General features: G+C 38.0%; 1 protein-coding gene across 3 annotated transcripts in view; it reads right to left on the reverse strand.

The window, feature by feature from the left end:
- Window positions 1-13,783, reverse strand: part of LOC103510949 (protein kinase DC2) — a 43,708-nt gene that overhangs the window by 2,568 nt on the left and 27,357 nt on the right. For 2 of the 3 annotated variants that reach the window (XM_026824864.1, XM_026824863.1), the window contains exons 2-4: window positions 2,670-2,838; window positions 1,784-2,053; window positions 909-1,000 (exon numbers count right to left, since the gene is read on the reverse strand). In XM_026824864.1, coding sequence (XP_026680665.1) covers window positions 909-1,000; window positions 1,784-2,053; window positions 2,670-2,838 — 531 coding nt within the window. The remainder of the gene's footprint in view (window positions 1-908; window positions 1,001-1,783; window positions 2,054-2,669; window positions 2,839-13,783) is intronic. The other variant, XM_008475657.3, reaches the window with a different exon arrangement.

Consider the following 13,783-nt stretch of genomic DNA (forward strand, 5'->3'; position numbering starts at 1 on the left):
CTAGAGCTATGGGGTTAATGCATTATCATGCTACTAATGGAAACAATTAACTAGTTAGCACTTTGCCCTTTTTTATTTCTTCAGGATATATTTTCTATAGTAGGCAAATTGCGCTGCTTTCTGATTAATTGGTTGATTGATAAACACACCCTTAACTTTAGAAATTGATTATCTCTGAGCTTGGTTCTGGCCATAAGTATTGTTTGTTCATAAATAGCTTAAAGCTTGTTGTTCCGTCAATGTTGAATTTCCGAACGGGTCCGAATGCACACGATTCTCACTCGGATTTCCGTGTGATAAGACTAGAAATCATCGAACAGACTCCATAAGTATTTTCATGGATTTATTTTCCAGGTACAGGAAATCAAGGAGGAGTTGGAGGAAGTGGTGGCAATATGATGGGATTGGGACCACCACAGGGACCTCCTCAAGGTGTTACTGCCACTAATTGTAAGTGTCTCATAAATTGATTACCTAATAAAATAATCCTAACAGCTTATGTAAAAAAAAGACTGCCTAGTTACCTTGGGGGGTAGTGCACCTGCCTTGTAAGCAAGTCTCAAATTTGGCTATCTTAAATCGGGGCGGATAGACTGCCTAGTTACCTTGGGGGGTAGTGCACCTGCCTTGTAAGCAAGTCTCAAATTTGGCTATCTTAAATCGGGGCGGATATGCACTATCCTAATTAGGGAGCGCGCAGCGCGACTGTATTTTTTTATTATTCTACAAGTTCGGCCATGCCTCGGGATGAACTAGCGGGATTCCGGAGCGAAGCGACGGAATTCAGCTAGTTACTCATATTCGTGGGGAAAAAAAAAAATGTCATGTGCACTTAGGTACCTTAGGTAGGTAGGTACAAGAAACGATTTTTTTTTTTTTTTTTTTTTTTTTTTTTTAGAATAACTTACCTAAAGCCCACCAGTCGACCGCTTTGTTGTGACCTTTGGATTGGATTATTTCTGGAGCTAAATATTCTGGAGTTCCACATAGTGTCCACGTCCTACAATCAGAACAAATTTGTGTCAAATGACGGCCCAAAAGTCTGACGGACCACAGTCTCATAAACCTAGGTCTGTCATACCGTTTCAACGTGTGAGACCCAGGTTTATCAGACCGTCTGACGTTAAGACGGTCTGCCATTAAGATGGTCTGAGGGTGAGTGGTGGGCATAAGAAATAGGTATCGGGTAATTAACACACGCAGCATGGAGTCAAAAATACAGGGTCGAAGCTGTACTGCTGATCCAGTTTCTGACACTGCCTTGGTGAAGTCAATTTATTACCCGAGGAGTATTAGGGCTGAGTTCAATAGTAAATCAAAATACAGGAAAGCCATTCTAGTTAGCTTGGTTGGTAGCGCGTCTGCCTTGTAAGCGCTAGGCCGCGGGTTCGATTCCCGCCCGGGGCGGATTTTATCTTGATGGGATAATGTTCGTTCTCGGAACGGTTTGCTTTTTTTCTATCCTGTCTGCTTTTTCTCTTCGATTTCGGGACAATAAGACCTTAGCAGTTACAGTTCCCTCTGTCAAACCTCTTAAAAATAATAACTAAAAAAATAATAATAATTTTTACGTTCATGAAGCTACCCATTGAAAATTTCCTCTTTTCGATTAACCTCAGCAGAACAAATTGGGTGACCTTTACCAATAGGAAAAAAAGGCTCAACTTACTCGTACCTATCGGTCAGTTTCTTGGCGAATCCGAAGTCTGTAATTTTCAAGTGTCCTTCCTTGTCCAGGAGAAGGTTTTGACCTTTACCAATAGGAAAAAAAAGCTCAACTTACTCGTACCTATCGGTCAGTTTCTTGGCGAATCCGAAGTCTGTAATTTTCAAGTGTCCTTCCTTGTCCAGGAGAAGGTTTTCGGGTTTGAGATCACGGTAGACAATGTTGTGTGAGTGCAGATACTCGAGAGCCACGGTGATTTCCGTGGTGTAGAAGTTACCGGTGTGAACATTGAATCGGCCAGCGTTGCGTAGGTAGGAGAAGAGTTCACCTCCACACACGTAGTCGAATAACATGTACAGGTAGCACGAGTCATGGTGATGCCATCGTCTGAAAACAAATGATAAATTGTGGTCAAGCCTCGTCACAATTTTTGTGGGTGGTGTTTTGTTAATGTTTACGTAAACGAGAAATTTGCCGAGTGCACTCTGTCTCTTGAATACAATATGTAAGTATTTAGCGGTAGGTTGCAATTGGGGAAATGCAGTTAATTACCGTTTCATTGCGTAAACTTTGCGGATCAGATCTACAAGGGGGTAGAAATTTATTCTTGGGAAAGTCATTATAACCTCATATTATACACTTCTTCGGTGGTGTGGTGGTCAAGGCACTTGTCTGGTAATAAACAGGAGGGCGCGAATTCAACCTGCCGCTGAAATTTCATCTATAAAAACGAGTCGGCAAAAAGACTGCTATAAGCTATAACCCTAAACCCTAACATTAGGAGAAAAAACTTCCAAGCTCTAAATAGTAATCCAGTGAAGACTTTTTCTCTTCGTCTCCTAATATTTAATTGTTACTTGACATAGTCTTTCACAGTTTACGAATACGAATTTAAATATGTACTTTTCCCTATAGTTACGTGACGTAATGTCCCTCTTTCACAGTCTACGAATTTTAAATGTGTACTTTTTCCTTAAAAAAAAGGTCAGAAAGAGCCACTTACAAATTGACTATGAAGGGATGTCTGATTTCAGCCAAGATGTTCTTCTCGTTCTTCACATGTTCAACCTGTTTCAATCGGATCACATCACTAATGGCAAGAATTTTCATGGCAGCGAACGTGTTGCTTGACTTTTCTCTGCATAGACATACTCGTCCAAATGTGCCCGTACCTGAAACAAACATAAAACCATTCATACGATAAGTAAATATGTCAGTTGCCAGCCTATGCCGTATTAGATTATGTGACTTTTTTTAGTCCAACATGGCTAAACCAATGAGATTGTGAGATTCCGCTTTTAAAGGCAAAGCCTTGTTGAGACAGCCACAACCCTCTATGCCTTTTTTTCAGCTACGAATACAGCATTAACATAGCCTAGAAATGGGTATTTCTTCGATAATTCTGAATATGGAAAGCTAGATACAGCTAAATGAGCAGAAAGTAGGGACTAGAGACGTTTGTGTGTAAAAGTCATGACCTGTGCAAAATTTCCATTGTGTTACAAGGTACAACAATGAAATGTGTTAGACAACTTGAAGGTACAACAATGAAATGTGTTAGATCAGTTGCCAGCCTATGCCGTATTAGATTATGTGACTTTTTTTAGTCCAACATGGCTAAACCAATGAGATTGTGAGATTCCGCTTTGTGGAGCAAGAGTGGACATGGTGTGGACGTCCAAAGCGGAATCTCACTGGTTCAACCATGTTGACTATAAAAAGTCATATAATCGAATACAACTCTAGTTAGCTTTCAATGTAGCGAATAGCGCACTTGCCTTGTAAAAGCTCGGTCTCGGGTTAGACTCCTGTCCGGGGCGGATTTTGTCCTAAACAGATAACGTTTGTTCTCGGAACGGCTTTCTCCTATCCTGACCTAGGAATCTAAAACTTCCCTAATGTGCTAGTTACTGAATTTTTTGAGCACCCTGTACCTATTTTTCACATCCCATCAGTAAGTATAAAGAAGATCAAAATAGATGTATTTTTTGGAACATTGCCTCTCTCTCTCCCAAGCTATCGTCAAATTCTCAAACAAGGTAAAATGAGGATAAAATGTCATGTCTCTGTGAGGATCGGGCACTAGAGAGCTCGCTATATGTATTAAGGGCTAGGATACGTGACACTAGGATGTTTGATTAGACCCCCGGAGTCCTGAAACGTGTAAACACAAGACTTGAGAGTGATCTGCCAACTCTGTTACCGTACTCATTTCAAAATAGGACAAAACAAACAGCTTGACTTTTTTTTTTTTTTTCTTCTTTTTTTAAGGCGTTCTCAAAGTTCAGTGTTTCGTCACTGTTCTCAAATAGTTCTCGGTCAGAAAAGAGATCATGTGTAGCTTGGTAGAACAGGGTCAATATTTCGTCACAAAACTACATCATCACCACCACCGAGAGGCATAAAACTGCATCACACACACTAGTAAGAAGAACATACCAACAATAAAATAATAATAATAATACTGATGATGATGAAAATGTGACAATTATATTCGCCGTTCTGGTAGATTTGACACGAATTTCGTGTTTTTCTAGTTAATTAATTATTTTTAATTAACACACGCAGCATGGAGTCAAAAATACAGGGTCGAAGCTGTACTGCTGATCCATTTTCTGACACTCCCTTGGTGAAGTCAATTACAATTTCCCGCTTATTACCCCAGGGAGTATTAGGGCTGAGTTCAATAGTAAATCAAAACACAGGAAAGCCAGTCTAGTTAGCTTGGTTGGTAGCGCGTCTGCCTTGTAAGCGCTAGGCCGCGGGTTCGATTCCCGCCCGGGGCGGATTTTATCCTAAATATATACAGCCCCTTGTGTAACTGACTGACTGACTGACTCACTGACTCACTCACTCATACTAATTCTAACCCACTTCTAGACGTGCTAGGAAGATGCGGTTTTCACCATGTCAAACCTCTTAAAAAAAAAAAAAAAAACACACAGGAAAAGTAGAACATGTCACGTTGACCAGGACGAAAGAGGAAGGAATTTCGCTCCCCAATGGAGTGAGGTACGAGCGTACGAGGTAGTGTGTGTTGATTTTTATTATTATTATTTATCTATCTACTAAATTCTCACCCCTCCAGCACGAAAAACATTAGTCTAAAGTTTGATTTGATAACTCGTGTAGGTATAGGTACAGGGTGGTAGCTGGTACAAAGGGTCATTCACCTAGGTATACTGTATAGTATAATGTCCATCTGAACGGACGTTAAATTCATAGAATCACTCAATCATACAAGATAAATAAATGGGTTATAGCCAGCCTAATGGAGGGTAGAGTGTCTGTCTTGTAAGAGCTAGGTCACGGGTTCGATTCTCTTCGAATTCGGGACGGTAAGACCTCTGCTATTGCAATTTCCCCGATCGAACCTATTTAAAAAAGTCTACACTTTTTCAACTACCCTGTAACCCCTCATCTCCTAGGCAACATACAATCAAGAATTTGACAGAGTCACGGATTCGATAAAGTTGATGCGTTCAGACAAGATAGAAGTGAAAAGAGTAGGGGACTCGAGCTATGGGGTTAATGCAATATCATGCTGCTAATGGAAACAACTAGTTAGCACTTTGCTTTTTTTTATTTCTTCAGGATATATTTTCTATAGTAGGCAAATTGACATGGTAAATAAAAGGCAGGTACGTTTAACTACTACTTATAAACGCCTTTAAGGCTGGATAATTATTGTGAGTATGTCTAGAGACTAGACCAACTACGGAGACTGATGCTCGCACAAACAGCAATACTTCCACGGCAGATATGAAAATAAACATATGCATCAGGTACCTAAGTATACCTACATTACCTACTTGAGGTACTGACTTTACGCTTAACAAGATAAATAGAACATTGAGATTTAAGAAGAGATACATTGCGAAACATTCATGAATCTCGCACAAACAGCAATACTTCCACGGCAGATATGAAAATAAACATATGCATCAGGTACCTAAGTATACCTACTTGAGGTACTGACTTTACGCTTAACAAGATAAATAGAACATTGAGATTTAAGAAGAGATACATTGCGAAACATTCATGAATATTATAATGAAAATAAGCTCTGGGATTAATAGACGCTGATGGTTGTCTAGTTGTCTTAATGTGCCACGAGTAGAGATCTTAAGGAACCTATCAAAGTAGGCAGTATGAAATCTCATGTCAATGTGGTAATGGCTCAAGAATCATGGGCACATTGCCCTCAGAGAAGGTATTAAACAAAGTGTTTTACTTAAAATAAAAACTGAAATAAGTACATAATAAAATGAAGTGCTTTAATATATCTACCTGTACGAATACATATTGAAGTTTTTTGTCTGATGAAGATGTTGAGGTTAAAATAAAATTATCTTGTTAATAAAATGGTTCGATGGGATCAAAAAGTCCCCTTTTCCTTCTCTCTTCTAGTTTAGGAATGAGGATCTACATTCTACACAAATACGCGATGGGAAGCTTTACCATCAAGGTTATAATTATGCACGTATGGATGTGTGGGTTGTGAGATGGCCGGGAATTTTCCCCTCGAAAAATCCAAGAATAAACTGACACTTGCCAGCCTAGTTAGCTTAGTTGGTAGTGCGTCTGCCTTATAAGCGCTAGGCCGCGGGTTCGATTCCCGCCCAGGGCGGATTTTATCCTGATGGGATAATGTTCGTTCTCGGAACGGCTGGCTTTCTCCTATCCTGTCTTCCTTCTCTCTTTGATTTTGGGACGATAAGACCATAGCAGTTACAGTTCCCTCTGTCAAACCTCTTAACAAAAAAATACATGTGTTTTTTTTTATTTCGGGACGATAAGACCATAGCAGTTACAGTTCCCTCTTAAAAAAACTGACACTGACGAATAATAATGATCTAGTATTACCAAGGTCATCTGGCCATTCCACCTCACGTATAACATGTGTCATAGTATGGCCCCATAGCATGCTATACGTCAACGCCTTCAGTGACCAGTTGAAAGATAAAAGGATTTAGATAATGGAAAGACAGATTTCGAGGACTTTTATCTAAATATAATAATGTTAATAATAATATACAACTAATAAAAATATTCAAATTGAATAGAAATAATAGAAATCTAGATGGGTATAAGGTGGATTATTATGCAGAGCCAACTATGACCTGAGCTTGATTAAAGATAAAAATCTGGGATCAAATCGAGATGATTTCTATAAAAAAGAAGTAGGTACCTACTTTTTATTGATTGCTGGATTCTAAAAAAGAAGTACTTTTTACTGATTGCTCATCGCATATGTCATAAAGTCGAATGATTATTATCATATCAATATAAATTGACCAAGTTGCACAATGAACTCTCTCACAAGATGAATATATTCTTTGGTTTTTAATCTTCAGTGTCATTTAAGTAAAGATACATAAATAATAATAATATATTGAGATAAGTTTTTAGAAAGTGAGTAGTAAATGTATTCTAATGTAGGTTTGAGGTTGAGTGGTTCATAATATGTAATCTGGTAGATGAACAGGGTGGTACAGTCTACTGATGAGGACTAAAGCTATATATATTGAGATAAGTTTTTAGAAAGTGAGTAGTAAATGTATTATAATGTAGGTTTGAGGTTGAGTGGTTCATAATATGTAATCTGGTAGATGAACAGGGTGGTACAGTCTACTGATGAGGACTAAAGCTATAATGAACTAACTGTATTAGGTATGTATTAATAATGGGGGGGAATTATAGGTACGTACCTATTATCCTATTAATAATTAAAACAATAAAATTATACATAACAGGATATACAAGAATTATCAGACCTATTAGGTATGTATTAATAATGGGGGGAATTATAGGTACGTACCTATTATCCTATTAATAATTAAAACAATAAAATTATACATAACAGGATATACAAGAATTATCAGACTCTTAACATAGGCAGCAAGACCAGCACAGATGCATGGAACTTTATCCTCCGTGATTTGAGACTTTGCCCAGATATAAGAATGAAACTAGACATTAGGGATTTGAAGAGTGATTTCAGATGCATGGAACTTTATCCTCCGTGATTTGAGACTTTGCCCAGATATAAGAATGAAACTAGACATTAGGGATTTGAAGAGTGATTTCATGTTTTAAGATTTGACTAAATGACATAATGTCTCTGAGTCGTCCACTCAACAGAGTAGTTCTTTATAGCTCACTCACTCTACACATCTCTTATCAGATAATGTCAACCTTAGCTCATCAAGAATAGGATCATCCAAGAACTACTGGTATTTCCTTCACATGAGTCACCCAGTACAAGTATGAGTGTGATGGACTAGTGGGAGGAATTGTATGTTACATTAGGTATGATCTCAGCATAGAGAAGGTAAAAAGAGTCGTGACATAGACACAAGATAAGTTCCATGTTCCATGACTCATGGTAATGGTTCATGTACTTCTCGGATTTAAACTTTCAGTCAGGCCCGAGAATCTTTTGCAGTAGCACAATTAACTCATGGTAATGGTTCATGTACTTCTCGGATTTAAACTTTCAGTCAGGCCCGAGAATCTTTTGCAGTAGCACAATTAAAGGCGAGGATAGTTAAGGAATATCATCATCACCATCAATATTCTTAAAGGCAAAGCCTTGTTGAGACAGCCACAACCCTCTATGCCTTTTTTCAGCGACGAATACAGCATTAACATAGCCTAGAAATGGGTATTTCTTCGATAATTCTGAATATGGAAAGCTAGATACAGCTAAATGAGCATAAATTTGTTCCTTATGTAGTCTTCACAGTTGTAAAGTTTAAGACCGTAACATCTAGGCTAAAAAAGAATAGAATGGAGAGCGAAGAGCATAGTGCTTTTTGCCTCAGCTCAATGTGGTTTGAACTCGTAGCTTTCCTCTGGCGTCCCTTCCCCCTACGTGTTTGATACTCTATGCTCTATGCTCCACTTTGTTTTTAACCTAAGGCATGTCATTCATTGCAATATGCGTAATGTACGTGGGTAGGTAATAGTGGTAATACTTTAATTACTACTACATTAATAAATGAATACCTTTTACACTAATAGCTAGGTACAAATAAATATATCAATTTTGTAATCCGTTTTTACCCTACTCAAATGAGCGCTTTGAGGCAAGATAATATCACAATTTCATTGAATGTTCCAGCTATGTATACATGTAATTTTCACAATTTTCACGAGTAATAACTAGGTAGGTACACTTGGGTAATAATTTTATCGGTAGGCATTTCTAATTTCTAATATGTATAGCTCGCAGGTGTTGTCTCCTAATTCTAATTATGATCTTATTTTCCAGTACTCAACACCGGAGATGAGTACAAGTGGGTAGCAGAATTTCCATACAAAACCTATAGGTGATTTCCGAGAAAAGGTTTGATCAATATGTATAGCTCGCAGGTGTTGTCTTCTAATTCTAATTATGATCTTATTTTCTAGTACTCAACACCGGAGATGAGTACAAGTGGGTAGCAGAATTTCCATACAAAACCTATAGGTGATTTCCGAGAAAAGGTTTGATCGATATAGATTGATTATTGGACACTAAAAATCGCCCGTGGTCATATACTGGGAAGGGAACCTATGCGTAAGTGTTCTGACGTAAGTATTGCTACTTTGGTGCTTGGTTCTTTTGGAAATTTAAAATTTTGTGACGCGCCGCGTTTGTTCTAGGAACTAAGCACTAAGGAATAAAAGATGAGTAGATGGATTTGATAGAAATTAAGATTATTTGTACTTAGGTGCCTATGTATATTAGCGTAGAGTAGGACATTTTCGATTATACAAAATTACATAAAAAGAGAGCACCTTCATACAAAAGATTATAATAAAAGATGAGTAGATGGATTTGATAGAAATTGAGATTATTTGTATTTAGGTGCCTATGTATATTAGCGTAGAGTAGGACATTTTCGATTATACAAAATTACATAAAAAGAGAGCACCTTCATACAAAAGATTATGTACCTCAGAACACCATCCTCTCTCTCATTAAGAAAATTTTCACCCCAGGCCCAGCACATATCTGATTCCAAAGTGATGACGAAGTTTTCAATATGACACTTTTTTTCAGAAAACTTTTCTTCATGTTTTCACAAAATCACAACAGATTTTTAATGTGAGCTCTTCCACAAAACCTCTGTTTAAAACTACATTTGCGTCAACTTAATGAACACTCGGCACTGACTATGACCTGTGCAAAATTTCCATTGTGTTAGAAGGTACAACAATGAAATGTGTTAGACAACTTGAAGGTACAACAATGAAATGTGTTAGATAAAGCATTAGACAACTTTATGACCACCGATACCAATAAGGGTGACTTGCCCTGGGACACTTTAAAATAGAATTATTGTCTAATGCTTTTTTAATTCCCACATAGGTGTAATAACCATGTGGAATCTTGCCCAGTATTGTGTACTGTGGCAATATCGCAAGTTAGAGCTTTAATATTTCATATTGACGGTGTCTGCCTTGGAATTCTTATCGAGATGTCATTTCGACAGGCTAGGAATGAGAGCAGTGTTCCGCAACCTGCTAAAAGAATAGAATATACCTTGTTTATCCTGCCAGAATGAGACTGAAAAGTCCCTTAACTCCCGCAGACTAAACTAATGCAGTGCTAATCTGGCAGCATTAACAATTTAATCAGCGATTTTGGGTTTAGAGTTTCAGAGCACAGAGCGGAAATTTCTTGAACAATTTTCAGTTCCCGGATAGGCATGTAAAATAAGAAACAATTACAACGATGGAGTTTGAAATGGGGTTTAGTGGGTGAAAAATGGGGTTTAGTGGGTGGAAATCCAACACCCCAGGTGGAGGATGGTTGGCCCGAGTGTCTGATCTATCCATTTGAAGTTTGAACCCCACTGCCACTTTAAGAGGGACTAATAATGTTTACGGTTAAATTTGTTGAACTCCAGATATAGGAATAGGCACAGAGTGTTCCGGTTATGGCAAAGTTGTTAGGGTGGTATAGAGTAAAACAATTAATCTCTTGGTTTGGCAGATGGGTTGTGAAACACTGTCGTTATTGCTTCGAATTTCATGGTACACCCCAGCGTCTCTGCTGGAGTGACATTGGCTTCAATTTAACCCACTCAGTTGAGTTGTATGTGGAGTACTTTCCAGCAACCTTATATCATGTTCTGTCATGTGTCTTTCTCATGTCCACTAGTGACAAGTGTAGGGAGTTGGGTTTTTTAACATTAGCACCACATCAACAATATTTTGAAGCGTAGGACGTTGAGACCTTTGGGATTCCCTTTTCTATTCTACATAGTTAGCAAATTCTTGTATTGGCAGTGTAGAGTTTGGGCCGGCCCACTTGGGCATCATTTTGTAATTTGATTAGCATTTGTTACAACCTTGAACAAATGTATGGAAAAGTGAGAAGTTCGTACTTTGCTCTTCTGAAATTGTTAGCACCGCAGATTCACACACAATTATTACTATGTTATTTATTGTACCATTTCCCAATGCATTAAACATTAAATTGTCAACCAACATCAATCTTACACCTTAGCAGCTTAAAGTGCCCAAGACATGTCACAGCCGTCAAGCTCTAATTTGTCACAAATGTATTGGGCGTTTGAACCACCGGGACTCATGTAATTTCCTAATTTGGTGCCAGAAGTCAAGTTCCTCGGCTACCTCATCTCCAATCAAGGAACCTGCCCATTGCCCGACCGAGTGAAGGACATCCTAGACTAAGAGCAGCCAACCACAGCCAAGGGTTTACGCCAATTCCTGGGCATGGTGAACTTCTACCGCAGATTCATTTCACGAGCATCCGACACCCGGCACAAGTAGCACAAGTTTAGACAAATAAATGTCTTCGAGTTACTAACACAATTTGAACCGTCTAGTCTTACTTGGTTCAAGTTGGTTTGTTTTAAAATAAATTATTATATTATTAAGTACACCTACGTAGGTACATATAATATTTTATTTAATAAAATCATTAGGTAGCTGCTAATACAGATATGTACATAAGTAAATTGAAGGGAGGCCAATACATATGTTTTCTTTTTAGAAATTCATTGACTGGGAAAGTTGATGGGGTTCAATTTCCTCACAGTTAGCATAATGGGACAACTAGTTCTACGCTGACAGTCTTAATAAATCAGTACTTACATACACTTCATTTCGTTGTATGTCTGTATGACTGAATGTATCCACTTTACTAATTTAGTCATCAGTTGTTTTATTTTCGAAATTAATTGACTATTATTATCTACTGTTAAACCGGTGCAGCGGTATGAAGATGTAAAACTAGCCTCATCAGGCAAACGATTAATAAATTTAATTTGAAAATTACTTATCCTGACTATCTATCTGTTATCTCCCCGTGCATGTTTTGTTATTTATTTAAATGAAAATTTTCTGTACAAAAAACGTGACGGATTCTGATCCGATTTTATCACGTGAAGAAAATAATGGCGTTGAGTGATTCACACACATTAATATATGTTATCATACCATTTCCCAATGCATTAAACATTAAGGGGTTTTGTTTTGTATTTCAGGTGTTTTTAATAATAGATACGTGCTGTCTGACAGGTGACTACGTGATGGTTCTGATTCATTGATGACATTATAAGACGAATACATATTGAAGTTTTTTGTCTGATAAAGATGTTGAGGTTAAAATAAAATTATCTTGTTAATAAAATGGTTCGATGGGATCAAAAAAGTCCCTTTTCCTTCTCTCTTCTAGTTTAGGAATGAGTATCTACATTCTACACAAATACGCGATGGAAAGCTTTACCATCAAGGTTATAATTATGCACGTATGGATGTGTGGGTTGTGAGATGGCCGGGAATTTTCCCCTCGAAAAATCCAAGAATAAACTGACACTTGCCAGCCTAGTTCGCTTAGTTGGTAGTGCGTCTGCCTTATAAGCGCTAGGCCGCGGGTTCGATTCCCGCCCGGGGCGGATTTTATCCTGATGGGATAATGTTCGTTCTCGGAACGGCTGGCTTTCTCCTATCCTGTCTTCCTTCTCTCTTCTATTTCGGGACGATAAGACCATAGCAGTTACAGTTCCCTCTGTCAAACCTCTTTAAAAAAAAAAAATATTTCTTCTTTATGGTAACCTCTGTGGCCGAGTGGGTATCACACTAGGCTTGCACTCCGAAGGTGTCGGGTTCAATTCCCGGCAGATCGGAAGTTTTTTCGGCTCTGTCCTTGGATTTCGGGGTGCACTTATAGCCTCGTGAGGACAATTGAGTAGCTACTAGCGACCAGTGGCGGCTTTACCAGAGTAAAAAGAAAAAAGTATAGATATGTCAGAAATATAGTAAAGGCTCTTAGTAATGCTGTGATATCCACAAAAATTGTGAAGAACCTTTCAGCTTCACCATAAATAAATCAAGAAGATATTATTTTGACTAGGTATTTGAGTATCCAATATCCATCACTGATGATATTCTCTTGGAATTCGACGTTCAACGGCCCCAATCATTTCTCCTGGGGAGCCTTCTTATATTTTTCACATGATGGATTTTCCTCAATACAAAAAGTACTTAATATACTTGTAACGAATTTTTTGAAAGAGAGCGAGCCCGGGATGGGAAAAGGGAAAGATTGGGTTCGTGGGAGGAAAAGAGGGATGGAAAGGGAAATTTCATAGGAAGGGGAGGGTTAGAAGGGAGAAAGATACCTACCATTTGAGTGATGGGAAATCAGTGGGAGTAGAGACTAGGTATCTTGAAGATAATATTATACCATTAGGAGGGAAAATATAGAGGCAAAAAGTAGGACAGGACGGAGATATTTTTATCTAGAGTAGATGAAGATTTAGGGTCGGAGAATAAAATATGGGACAAGAGGGAAAAATGAAGACAAGGGCTGCAAAGGATAAAGAAAAGTCATGTGGAGAGAGCTTGGATTTTTCTTCCTATCTTGAAAATATTCTCAGATATTCAGCTTCTCCTTGAATAAAGTAAAGATTTCTAAAGATACTGTGATATAACATAAAAGTACTTACAGGGTATGTCAAGAATATGTCCTAAAAAGTTACCTGAGAAAATTTCTAAATTAATAACAAAACCTAAATTTAAAGCACTAATAAAATTCTGACTATGAAAAGGCCAAAATTACCAATATTACCTGAAGTTTGGCATACAAAGAGTAAT

Source organism: Diaphorina citri, unplaced genomic scaffold, assembly GCF_000475195.1.
Source record: "Diaphorina citri unplaced genomic scaffold, Diaci psyllid genome assembly version 1.1 scaffold659, whole genome shotgun sequence".
Classification (NCBI taxonomy): Eukaryota; Metazoa; Arthropoda; class Insecta; order Hemiptera; family Psyllidae; genus Diaphorina; species Diaphorina citri.